General features: G+C 41.1%; 1 protein-coding gene across 1 annotated transcript; it reads right to left on the bottom strand.

Moving 5' to 3' along the window:
- Nucleotides 1–3,230: 3,230 nt before the first annotated feature.
- LOC308168833 (inositol monophosphatase 1-like) lies at nt 3,231–6,390 on the bottom strand (the record flags this gene model as incomplete). The annotated part of the gene is made up of 8 exons (XM_080543477.1): nt 3,231–3,352; nt 3,533–3,684; nt 4,072–4,180; nt 4,347–4,455; nt 5,129–5,174; nt 5,439–5,543; nt 5,985–6,118; nt 6,331–6,390. The coding sequence occupies 8 exons, from the start codon at nt 6,388–6,390 to the stop codon at nt 3,231–3,233; spliced, it is 837 nt and encodes a 278-aa protein (XP_080399603.1).
- Between the last annotated feature and the right edge of the window lie 6,698 nt (nt 6,391–13,088).

Here is a 13,088-nt window from a genome sequence, read left to right as displayed (position 1 = left end):
AATTTAAAACAATATAATAACTATTGTTGCTTTTGGGAATAAAAATAAATGTGTTTTTTGTAATAAATGTAAAAATGTGTTTTAATGTTAGTGATCACATGGTCATATCTTGCTAGGGACTTGACATCCGAGTCTTGACACCCCCACCCCCACCCCCGTTTGACGAGCCGTGTCGACCAGACATACGTTTTCCTGGGAGGAAAATTGGAACAGAGACATTCGAGTTTCATTTCATTTAAAAAAAGCTGGTTTACCAGGTGGAAATGGTTGCATTATGTCACTGAAAGAGACCCTGTTCTTTGCTTCTCTTGCAGTAAAGCTATATAGAGAAGGGGTTAAGGCACCACGACAGAAAGACAAGTGCATTTACAGTAGGAGGCTTTTGTAAGTTTAGCCAACACGAGATGTCTGACATACATTCAGAATCGGTGAGATTGCTTGCTTCGCTTAACAACACTCCCATTAATGCTCTACTGTCGGACGTTGTTGAGAAAGAGCAACAGACGGCCAGAAACGTATTAGAACTGATATTCAGATCCATCCGATTATTCGGCAGCGAAGGGCTTCCGTTAAGATGCAATACCAATCGACATGGAGTGCTGTCTGTAATAATGGTCAACATCATGTTTGTGGACATTGTGGGACACTGTGAGCTGAGTGGAAATTACTGTAAATTCCAACACATTGTTGGTAAAATATTTAACGTTACGTCTTTGTAGTGTGTGGGTGCATGCGTGCGTGCTTAACTATTATTGCCCGTGCATTGGGGCCCGTCGTTATGCCACTGTGTGCGTGTGAGCGAACGAGCAATCAGCGAGAGGGAGGGAGAGAAATCGTTATAATTTTTTCCCTGGCAATTTTTTCCCCTGTAGCGTATATAGACAGCACCTCAGCACCCCCAGTCAAAATACCTTCCCGCGTGCCTGGACAGCACTCATTTTAATGTAAATCAGTGAACGTGAAATAACACTTCAGACTCTGTCTGAAAATGACCTGACACCATCATGATGATGGCTACAAAAACATAACGTTACTGAATAATTGTTAAAGCACTGCGTGTCTAGGGGGTAAACGTGATATTTACCTAACAATTACCTCATTGTTTGTGTCATTTACTTTATATGGATTTAGATGGAATGTGTTCATGCCTAAATTAACTAGATCTAGTAAACCACATTTATGCTGCTAGTTTAATGCACTGGCTGCACCATTCACCTACATGCCAGAAGTAATTCTGAGATGGCCTTGTTTTTGACAAAGGTTCCCAAAAGACCCTGGGCTAAGAAAAGCTTGGGTCATAGCTGTCAGATGGAAGGATTTTGAGCCCAATGATACTACAGTTCTCTGTAGCTGTTCTCAGGCAGTTATTGCATGCAAAGAATTATCGACCAAATACTAATCATGAGTCCTTAATTTGGACATTATAATGAATCTGTCTGTGGGGAGCATGCATGGCGCGTTCTGGCCTGCAGGTAGAGCCAGACGGTGGTGGAGTGGGGATGGTGGAGCTGATTGACGCAGGTGTCCTCGATCAGACTCATCATCCCAGCTGGTCTTTTTAACCTGTGTGTGTTTGTTCCCTCGAGGCAGTGACTGGCAAGTGAGACGCGGGCAGACGGTCGGCTGAAAAGCTGTAGCGGCGACACGGCAACGCCAGGACGTGTGGGATCACACGTTATTATTATTATCATTATTATTATTATTTGTCCCGTGCCGGGGACTATTGAATAAACGGGCAGTGCCCAGACCCAACCCTCGTGTCGACCTCCCTCTGTGCCTGAATCTGCTACACCACTGTCCCATTACCTTTGGTGCCCTGAAATAGGGAGACTGACAATAAAAGTGTTGTAATTTCTGAATGGTGAAACCAACCCTTACATAAAAGCTGACAATCTACACTCACCAAACACTTTATTAGGAACACCTGTACACCTTCTCATTTATTCAAGTGGTGCAATGGTGTGGGGAATGTTTTCTTGGTGCAATTTGGACCCATTAATACCAATAAATCATTGGTTGAATTCTACAGCCTATTTGAATATTGTGGCTGACCATGTGCATCCTTTCATGGCCAATGTACCGATCTTCTAATGGCTCCTTCCAGCATGGTAATGCACCATGTCACAAAGCAAAAGTCGTCTCAAACTGGTTTCATGAACATGACAATGAGTTCAGTGTTCCTCAGTGGCCTTCCCAGTCACAGGATCTGAATCCAGTAGAACACCTTTGGGATGTGTATAATGGGAGATTCACAGCTTGAAAGTGCACCTGATCTGCAGCAATTGTGTGACGCAATGATGTCATCATGGTCTAGAATCTCAAAGGAATGTTTCCAACATCTTGTGGAATCAATGCCGCGAAGAATTGAGGCTGTTTTGAGAGCAAAGGGAGTCCTACCCAGTATTAGTATAGTCTACCTAATACAGTGTGCAGTGAGTGTATACTTCAACCTCATAATATGTTTTTATTTCAAATCCAAAGTTTTGGAGAAACTTCACTGCTTCACTGTCCCATTACTTACGCAGGGAACTGTATGTGCAATCAATACATCTCTCAAATATATTAATGATTTATATCCTACCAGAGTCTACACATCGCGGCATATAGGGCTTTTCCTGATTCAGGTATAGGTGATATCAAGAAAACATACTTATGATTGGTCAATAAAGTGCCTCCCACTATAAAGGCACTTGCTGTTCGTGGAGGTGATGAGGAGCAACCTTTGGGCTGCACAACGCCTCGCTCTAAAAACTGACAGAGCATCGGTCTTAAAACTCTAAAAAACACATCTCAAACAGTCATGGCCCCCATCACCCAACAGTAAGTTACGCCATGTCAGTATATGATATGGTATGTGGTGGTGATTGCCGTTCGCAGCTCACATTCAACAATTAAATTGGTTTGTACATGCTGTTTCAAACGAGATGGTAAAACCAACATTGTGGAAATATTCTTTTAACATGATTTAGGCACAACAAAATGTGCATCTTCATGTAATGATCTCATTATGCAGAAGAAAGCCACTTGATAAAGCAGCAGTCAAATATGGGTTTAAAACACAAAAGGCTCTCCCAGTTCAAGATGCATAGACTGCAGTAAGTAAATCAAAGACATTTTTATTTCATAAAGTTTCACTTCTCCAAGAAATTATTTATTTGCCTATTCTGTTTTATTTTCCATTGTGCTTGTATGTCCATTGCTGGCTGCCCCACAGGTACACTTGTCGTATCCTAGGTTGTATCCTCGTCGTCACGGGTACAAGGGAAGGCCTGGACCACCTTTGCGATCTGATTGGCTACAGCAGAGCTGCTTGCGGCAATAACTTTCCTGGACATCATGTCAAACTCAGTGCCTGATAAGAAAAAGACAACATCCTCAATGTATGGTTTTAAACTAGTTAAGCAATGTGAAGTGCTTATGTTTGTCATTCACAATTTAAGATTCCATGCACAATATGCCTCTGGCACACATTCAGCGCTACTGAAAATACTTTTCAACCTATAGGACAAGGTGTGCTTTACAGGCAACATACCGTCGGTGTCAATGACAACTCCTCCGGATTCGCGGACTATGATAGCAGAGGCAGCGATGTCCCAGCAGTGCATACCGATGTGGTAGTAGGCATCAGCACCACCTGTTGCCACCAGACACATGTCCACCGCAGCGGTGCCCACCGCACGGATCCTGACCAACAGAGGGACAAAGTTCAGGGGGTGCATACGTTCATATGAGTTAAATGCAATGAGTAAGGCTAGTGGTTAGACCATGTAATCTGGCCAGGAAAAACGAAAGGCCTTTGCAATGAGGAAGAATAAGGAAGAAGGCAAAGGCTCTTGAGCAAATATGGTGCAGCACTGATTTGAGACACTTGCACTTAATCCGCCAATTGCACTTATTGTATCAGTGCATTGGAGAACACTTAAGATTTGCAGATACATTTGAGAAAATAGTGCACATGTCAACTTAGAAAAAAGACCTCAGGGCAAAGGTAGCTGGTAAAAGATTGCTCATATGTACTGGAATCGTACCAGTTACTCTTTATTCTGATGATACCAGTGGTGATCTCCTTACCCGTGAATGGGGAGCTTCAGAAGCCTGAGGATGTTTGAGGTCATGGTGGAGAGAGCCAGGTCATCTCGTTCAGATCCTATCTCTGTTACCACCAGGGACTTTGTAATGTCTGTTTGGAGAAGGTTGAATAGAGTTAGAGTTCTCATTGGAACAGATATTTCAATTGGTAGCAATGTTACGAGAATTGTGGACTGGCAGCCATAAACCCTTCATGGTGATGTTTGATTCACTTGACGGACAGAAGATTGATGAAGCATGAAGTGAGATTGTCTTACCTTCCTGACCAGAGGCATAAAGCGATACACCATTGAGGAAAGCCCCTTTGCCCTTTTGGGCACAGTAGAGTTTGTCTTCTACGCAGCTGTAGACAATCCCAAATTCAGTCTGAAGAATAAATGTGAAATGTTACAAAATAACACAACTTTGGTGACTGCTTTCTGAGTGCAATCTGCTCAAACGAGTGCAATCTGCTCAAAATCTGCACAAAAACTAGATGGAAACTGTGAATGACATAGGATAGATTCTCTAAATGCAATGGCAATTCCTGCTCAAATGATACATAAAAGAAAATATTAATACAATGATTGAACTTTGAGAGAACTTTTAGAAAATTCTCAAAGGAAAAAACATGTGTTATACAATACATAGTTCACCAGAATTACTGTTAATCTGGGCACTGTAATTAACAGCTAATTGTTAGCATTAAACAAACCCCAGTGCAAGTTAATTGACCCTAAGTTAGCAAATGTCATGCCCAAATCATGAAGAGACTCTATTACTTGATTTAAATTACTGAGATTAATTTACTTTTCTTTTCTTTTTTTAATTAAGGTCCATTGACTTAAACTGAGTTTAGGTATGCTAAATGCTAATAATTCGCTTTTAGTTACAGCGCTCAGATAAACAGAACCAAAGTGTGGATTGTAGCCTACTCCTTTCAGGGTAATGTACCAAATATGTGATTTTGTAATTTGGGTGAACTATTCCTTTACTGTAAATAATATGCCATGAGATAGTTTGTTGTTTCTTCAATCAAAAGTCATATCCTCTTATTTACCTCCTTGTTGACTGCAAAGGCAATGGAAATGGCTACAAAGGGGAACCTGTCGGAACAGGCAAACGTTACCTCATAACAATAAAGCATAAGTATAACATATAACAAGTACATATCTCATTACATTACCAGACCTGGGCCGAAGATACAGTATGTCAAATAGTTTCAAATGCTTCAGCTTCTCTTTATTTAGTTTGCCAAAACCAAGCATGCAGAAGAGTGTTTTGACAAAATGACCCAGATACCTAACACATATCACCTAATCAGCCAAGATGGACAGACTTATGTAATATGTACCTAATGAGGTCCTCACCTGTGCACAAAGTTGACAGTTCCATCAATAGGGTCAATAATCCATGTGGGGCTGTCTGTTAGCACTAGCCGCTCACCTGCAGCCACTGACTCCTCCCCGATGAACCTGAGAGGTCAGGATGAAAAAGGAAAAACTAAAAAGGGCAATTTTCACTCAAGTTGCACATTAAATGTCACATGACATGACCACACCTCTTCCCTCTCCCTGATCTGCGTCCTGACACAGTTTGAACTTGTTGACCTGAATAGGAGCCACAAAGTTCCACATTAGATTGTTCAGAGACTTTTGTGACATTTTACCAGGCTGTGTACACCATCTGTATTAAAATGATGTATTCTCATTGCAACTGATATCACAATCTACATTACAGACTTTAGGTTTGAGGCAGTTTGGCGATAACTGCCTCCCAAAATGTCTCCTTAGAGTTTTTTTAAATATGTTTATATTGACCTTTTGGCATACAGAAGGTGGTAGCATTACTCTTTTGAGATATCAGCCAGTCACAATAGATATGAGATAGTAATATTGAAGAATAAAATGATTTACTTGTGTGTAGGATATTTGTCTCTGATGGCTGAGATGAGCATCTTCTCTACCCTCAGGTCTGTCTCTGTCACCAGGTCAGCCGGAGAACTCTTCAACATCACCTCCTTCTTGGACTTGAAGGCATCCAAGACCACCTGAAATACATTGACTTGATCTTTATAGTGCATAATCTTTCAAACCACACATAATGGCACAGATAAATCTACTGTTTATGTCTTGGTGTGAAATACCAGATGGTTATTCATTGCAGCCCATCATGTAACAATTGAACTTCATCAACTCTGCTGAACATAATTCTTCATTTGAATTTCTGGATATTGAATATTGTGGACAAAAGGTAACTTGCAATGCTAGCTTGTCTGGCGATGGTGATCCCAAAATCCATGCATTCTGTCCATTCAGCCATGATGATTGATGATGATTGATGATGTTAGATGACGGAGATTTCACCTTGATCAATTTGAAAACGGTCACAGTTTAAAAAAAAAAAAACGTTATTTTGACACCAATGTTTAATTGTATCAATGTACACTACCCAAAAGTCAAAGTAAATATGCTACTACTGCTAATAGTGGCCTACTGTGTACAGTTCAAAGATTCACAACAAGACGAAACCGTTTTAGAAATTGCCGTTACCGTTGCTAGGCTTCTCAAAGGTCAAATGTCTACTCGGCACGTGCCGTTTTAGAACGTGAGACGGCCGTTATTTCTCTTCAGCCAATCAGGAAACAGCACAGACCGTACTAGTATTGCTGATATGGTGCGATAGCCTATAGGAAACAGTTAGGATATTTATAGCATAGCATAGAGTACAGCACAGTGTTTTATTGTATAGTATAGTAGTATAGTATAGTTGATAGTGTACATAGCCTTTATTTATGTCAACCAGCTCTTTTCTCTTTTTTATTTTACCCTTGGCTCTCTTGTTTTTAGTCTTTTTTTCCAAGCACCAGGGGAGCCCCCGCTCCTAAATGTCGTTGTATGGTACCTGTACTATATTAATGACAATAAAGACCATTCATGCATTCATTCATGCATTCATTCATTCATTCATATAATCTGTTTGGTCAAGTGGATCTTGTGTTGAGCGATCCGTTAGATTTCACAACAGAACGGCTTCCATAAACCCTGTCTCTGCCGCTGCAGTAGCCAAGACGACTTCCAGATCCTCGGTTTCCTGTCTTCGCCGTTTATTGACAACTTCTTGTATTAACACACTTCTATATTTAGCCTACTATATTATAACTTTAATCAGATGTGTTGAATTATGTATTATATTTATTTATATTTCAATTATAACCAAGCACGAGATCGACGCGACATGGGTGAGATAGAAAACATGCAGGATAAAAATATCTAACTGTATTTTGACTGGGGACACACAACCCAAAGCTCCAGGAGGTTCGTCTTGTGCAGTCATGCTGTGAGTCATTTCCAATGCGTCAGTTTTGGAACAAGTAGTTCTTTTTTGTGATCTTTGCCTTTATTTATTTATTTTATTTAGCCTATGTTTGCTGGTAAAAAAAAAAGCAATAAAAAGATCAGAGTGGCTGGTGAATGTTGGCAACGTTAATGTGATCCCCTTCTCCACACGGTCATCTGTGTCTGTACGCGTTGCATTGCGTTGCTTTGACGTGAACTGCCCTGTTTTAGAAAGTCTGTCGGTTGCAAGTTTCGTTGCGAATCTTTGATCTGATAGGCTGTGACGACATGATATTAACGGTAAATATAAAACTATATTAAACGAACACAGTGTTAAGCATGTAAATAAAAAGACATACTTTACCTCACAATGAAGATTTCCCGACGAGACTGGAGTGTAAATTCCAATAAATATACAATTCCACATTTATACAAAATGTTTCCACAAAAGTACATGCCCTTCTCAAACTATGGACCAATGAAAGAGTCTCATTATCATAATACTGTACCTTTACTGTTCCATTATATCAGATACAACACGTTATGAAATTGCCTCATCCCTGGCGTCCCAAAGTCATGGGAATCAAAAATAAAACATGCGACAGCCAGTCTGAGTCCACTTATCGCATTTGCCCGTCTAATAGACTGGTTTGGTTTTACAGAAACAAGATACGAGAACGAGATGAACACAGCGACACTGCGTATCTTAAAACAACATTCGCTAATTGATTTGATATTGTGCAGCAATATTTTTGTTTAAATTATCTCACGATTAACGTCTCTGACGTGCCACTATACATACAGTACTTTCAAGCGGATAGGTATCATCCTTCTCTGGGCACGTGCGCGCGTGAAATTGTCTCAGTGTGAGCTCTCCTCTCGTGGTCGTGGTGATCACGAGAATTCTAACGTCATTATTGATTTACTGCTGTACAAAATGTGAGACAAACGGCGTTTCACGTGATTATGCAATTATATTATGCTGCTGTATGCTATATTATATATATATATATATATACATATATTATATATACTATATCTGGAACAAATGATTGGTTATTGGTGTTCAGCATTTACACTGGCGGACTCATGGGGGGCGACCGCCCCTCCTGGTGCCCCCACGGTGCCCCCACGGTTGAATAACGTCTGTCTTAAGTGCCCTTTTGAGTGGCAAAAATGAGAGGACGTGCCCTATTGGTGCCCCTCCAATGGTCTAAACTTGACCATGTGCCCCCACAGTTGAAAAACGTCGCACTAAAGTGCCCTTTTGAGTGGCACAATTTGAGGATGTGCCCTATTGGCTGCCCTTCCAATGGTTTAACCTCATAGGAGCCAACGGACCCCGATGGGCATCCGAAGTGATATAAAGAGTTTACCTCGATCAATTCTCTTCATCGATATCACATTTTTTTCACAACTTTGCATGCTATACGATGCCACCATTTTTCCCCCAAGACGGTAAACACGGCCTAAGTCACATCCAGTTTTCTCCAACTGGAGAATGTGTCATGTCCGGTTTCAATGCCGAATTTCAATACCATTGGTCGGCCAACCCCAAAAAATCCCCCCCCCCCCCAAAAAAAGAAAAAAAAAAGAAATCTGATACATGAGAAAGGTCAAAGGTCAAAGATGGTGCCAAAATATCTCCAAATGGCCTAAACATATAGGTGTCCGCCTAAACATACCTGTACTAAAACAGGTACAAAGTTGCATTTGCTCACATTACTAGCATCGACTTTGGCACAAGTACTAATAAGACCCTGGAGTACTGATTCCTAGATGATGTGGGCTTCGTTATCAGGTTTCCAAGGTGATATTCACTGTAAAAGCTGTTGTTTTTTTAGGCGGAGACTGAATTTGAGATGTTTTATAATGTTCTAGCTCTATTTGCTCTGACACAGTAACATAGATTTTGATTCTGACACTTCTACAGCCACCCCACAGGTGTTAGCTTTCATTTGATAACAATATCATTATGAAGGCCCTTGTGATTGTGGAGATATTCTATTCACTGTGGGCATGTCATTTCGAGCAGAAAACCAGAAAAATGAGGTGGATAAGAAGAGGCTAAACTTGACCATGTGCACTGATGGGGTCCCATGTTGTGCAGTAGGTGCCCTTTTTTTCTTTTCGCCCCTGTCCTTCAAATAGCCTGAGTCCACCACTGTTCAGCAACATTCTTTCTTTCATTTCTGTGTAATTCGATTTTTTTGGGTGAATGAGTGTGACCTAATCATACTTACTCTTACAGATCATCAGGAAGCACGTCCGAAGCTGTGCACAGACCTTATGTCATGTACCTTAACACTTGATCTAGTGTACATTGATATGAGATTGAGAGTACACACACACACACGCACGCACACACACACACACACACACACACACACACACACACACACACACACACACACACACACACACACACACACACAGGGTCACCATGCATGACAAATCCTGGAGGGAAAAGATAGGGGCTCAAATCAGTGTTTTATGAGGTCATTCTTTCATTCAGGATGACCCTGAACACCATAGAGAGAGAACAAAACAAAACACCAGCAAAGACAACATCCGTCTTTTCATAGATCTTAAATCATTGCCTTTCCCAGTCATATATGGTTGTAACCATGTTATTAACAATCAAACTAACCGCTCTGCAGATTATTTATTCCAACTTCTGTCTATTTATTTAGTTTTATCTCCAGTACGGAAGAACATATATATGGTTATTCATTTATTGTTCTGACAAGTACACTTTTGTATGGGCTAGTAGGCCTACAAGTAGAACTGTAACATTGCAATATACTTCACGCACTTGGAAAGTCACACTGCCTCAAAATCACACCCCTCTGGTGGCCAAGAGAAATCATCTATGAGTTCAATTTAAAACAGGTTTGTATGAGGAATTCCCATGTTCTATAACCTTTATTTTGAAGGCAGTCCTTCTAAATAGTAAAATATAAATACTGAAATCTCATCATTATCATCATCATTAGGTTAGGGTTAGGGTTATGAATTGTGCTTGAGGGTGGTCTTCAAGGCAGTGCAACATGTGTGTGTCCTCTCTATCATTTCAAGGATCACAGGATTTCAATGAAATTGAAAAAAAAACAGAGGCACAGAAAGATGTATGTGCAAAATAATGTTTGGTCCATGGTGCTATCAATCAATCAATCAATCCAATTCATCCATGTCCATGACATTCATTCATGTTGCGAATAAGAATTTAACTGTACTGTCATAAACTCTCCTGTACCCCAGAACATACAGTAATATGGCCATACAACTTTGAACTGTATGTGTTCTATTATTCTTGGACCAGATTTCATCCATTCTTTTTAATTGGTAGGCTTAATGATATACATTAAGGCTATTTAATAGCAACTGACCCTGTCATGGTAGGCTAAATGACAAGACCACTAAAAGCAGTGTTATTTGCTATTTCAATGCTGCTACATATTTGTTTTTCAATTATTTTCAGTGTCATTTCAACAAATGGCCATGACATGAGCAGTGTTACATTACCTGCTTTGCAATTTATTTCAAACCCTGCCAATAGGGTTGCTGGACTTAATTCAGCTTCTCCAACGAGCAGGGAACATGGAGATTGTGCATGTAAAATATCATATGAGGATGCCTATCTATGATATTCATGAGACACACCTCTCAAATGTGAGTCTCTTGACCCAAATCTTCTGCAAATACAACCCCTCTGTTACAATTACGGATGAACAATTACTCCTTTGTTTATTACATACTCATCTTATTTTACAACTCTGAAGTACAATATTACGGAGTTCTGTCAGTCCCATCTCACCATTAAAACAAAGTAGAGTAACGGGCCACTAGAGAGGGCTGAAGTTAACAATAACAATCAGGAACAAAGCAGGAAGTGAAGAAAACCGGAAAGAGTGATCTTGTGCCTTTTCAAGTCAAACATTTTTATTCTCTTTGCTGAAAAGAACCACATACTGTGTTTGTTACAGATCTTTCACTATATGTCGGCAATAGCAACTGCTTGTTTATCTTGTAGGCTATGGGATTATGGACGAGATAGGGTGACGTCAGGCCGGGTAGAAGAGGGTGAGGTGAGGGTGGAGGGGAGAAGGAGAGAGGTGAGAGGCAGAGGGGGATGTGAGGGACAGAGAAGGGGGAACGGTGGGGGTGAGACAAGGGGCAGATTTTTTGTATTGTTGTGCACAGGAGACCTGAACCCCATCTGTCACTTAGCACATTCCTCAGTATACAATCAAATTAAGTCAGTCACTACCTAGAATAAAACAAGTTGGTACACATGAACCGTGTGAAATCATTTCCGCTGATGATTTCACTACCCTTGAAACAGCCTGTTGAGAAAAGGACTGAAACAGAGGCATGCTAGAATGCCTTTAGATTCAAATCTGAGTGGTATTTTCCAGCAGAAAACGTCAACGACATGTTTTGGGGACCCCAGAGACCTACATTAACTTGTGTAAAAAGAGCATAATAGGTTTTCTTTAAAGCTGGTGCTTTAAAGTTAATTTAGATGACATTTTAATGAGTTCATATTAATGTCTATCAAATCAGAGTACAATCAAAATTGAACACTGATATTCATTTACACATTACCCCTTTTCCCATTTCCAGCCTCCTTCCTGTCTATGCAACGTTCTGATGAAGGCAGCTTCACCATTGCACTACTGGACGGCAGCCATTCAGCGTCATAAGTGTTGCTATGCAGGGCCGGTCCTAGGCCTAGGCGAACTAGGCGGTCGCCTAGGGCGCCAAATGGCCAAATGCCTTTTTTATTTATAATTTTGTCTCTATGAATTTCATGTCTCTATGAGAATATGTCTCAGCCTACTGTCTATTTTTGTCTTGAAACCATTGTTGTCCATATTTTTACTGTTGAATGTGTGGGTGGTGATGAGGCAGTACTGGTGGCTTAATGTGGTGGTGGTGGTGGCGCCCCTACATTTTTTGGGGGGGGGCATCAAATCATACTCTCGCCTAGGGCACCTAAATGCCTAGGACCGGCCCTGTTGCTATGCATACAGTAGGGATACGTGGTAATACTTGGGGAGAGTATATCTTAAATCAGGTGACCTGGCCAACAAAAACTATAGGCTATCACTAGGAACCCAGGGTTTTTCCTTGTTGTGTGTGTGTGTGTGTGTGTGTGTGTGTGTGTGTGTGTGTGTGTGTGTGTGAGAGAGAGAGAGAGTGTGTGTGTAGTCATTGTGCACAAGTAACATTGTTACAAGTAACATGGTCCTTGCTCTCCTCCTCGTGGACTAATGTGTGTCACCTGTGTATGTTTGGCACTTATAAACTGTATTTATGTCCTCCTTTCCTGGCACTCCCTGCTGGTCGATGTCTGTTTGTTCTGTGTAAGTGTACGTGTGTGCCCCTGCTTGGTTATTTGTCTGCCTTGCACAGGGAGTTGTGAGCTGCTCTAGCCGTTGGTTCTGGGTAGAACCTGGTGTCAGTCCGGTCTACAGTATTCGCAGCGGTTTTGAGCAGCATTCTCCCTGTGGGGCTTCTGTCTGTTTTAGTAAAGTATCCGTAGTTGCGCCAACCACCGCCTGCTGTTGTCACTTTGTCCTGCACCGCACCTGGGTCCACCGCACACACCACCCTTGTTACAGTCCCTGAGGGTGGGGGTCTGTAGACATATACAAATTGATTTCGAACAATACACTT

The sequence above is a fragment of the Nansenia antarctica genome, assembly GCF_963989245.1.
Source record: "Nansenia antarctica genome assembly, chromosome: 12".
NCBI classification, from domain to species: Eukaryota; Metazoa; Chordata; class Actinopteri; order Argentiniformes; family Microstomatidae; genus Nansenia; species Nansenia antarctica.
The sequence above is the reverse complement of the archived record's forward strand: the minus strand, read 5'-3'. Positions and strand labels throughout refer to the sequence as shown.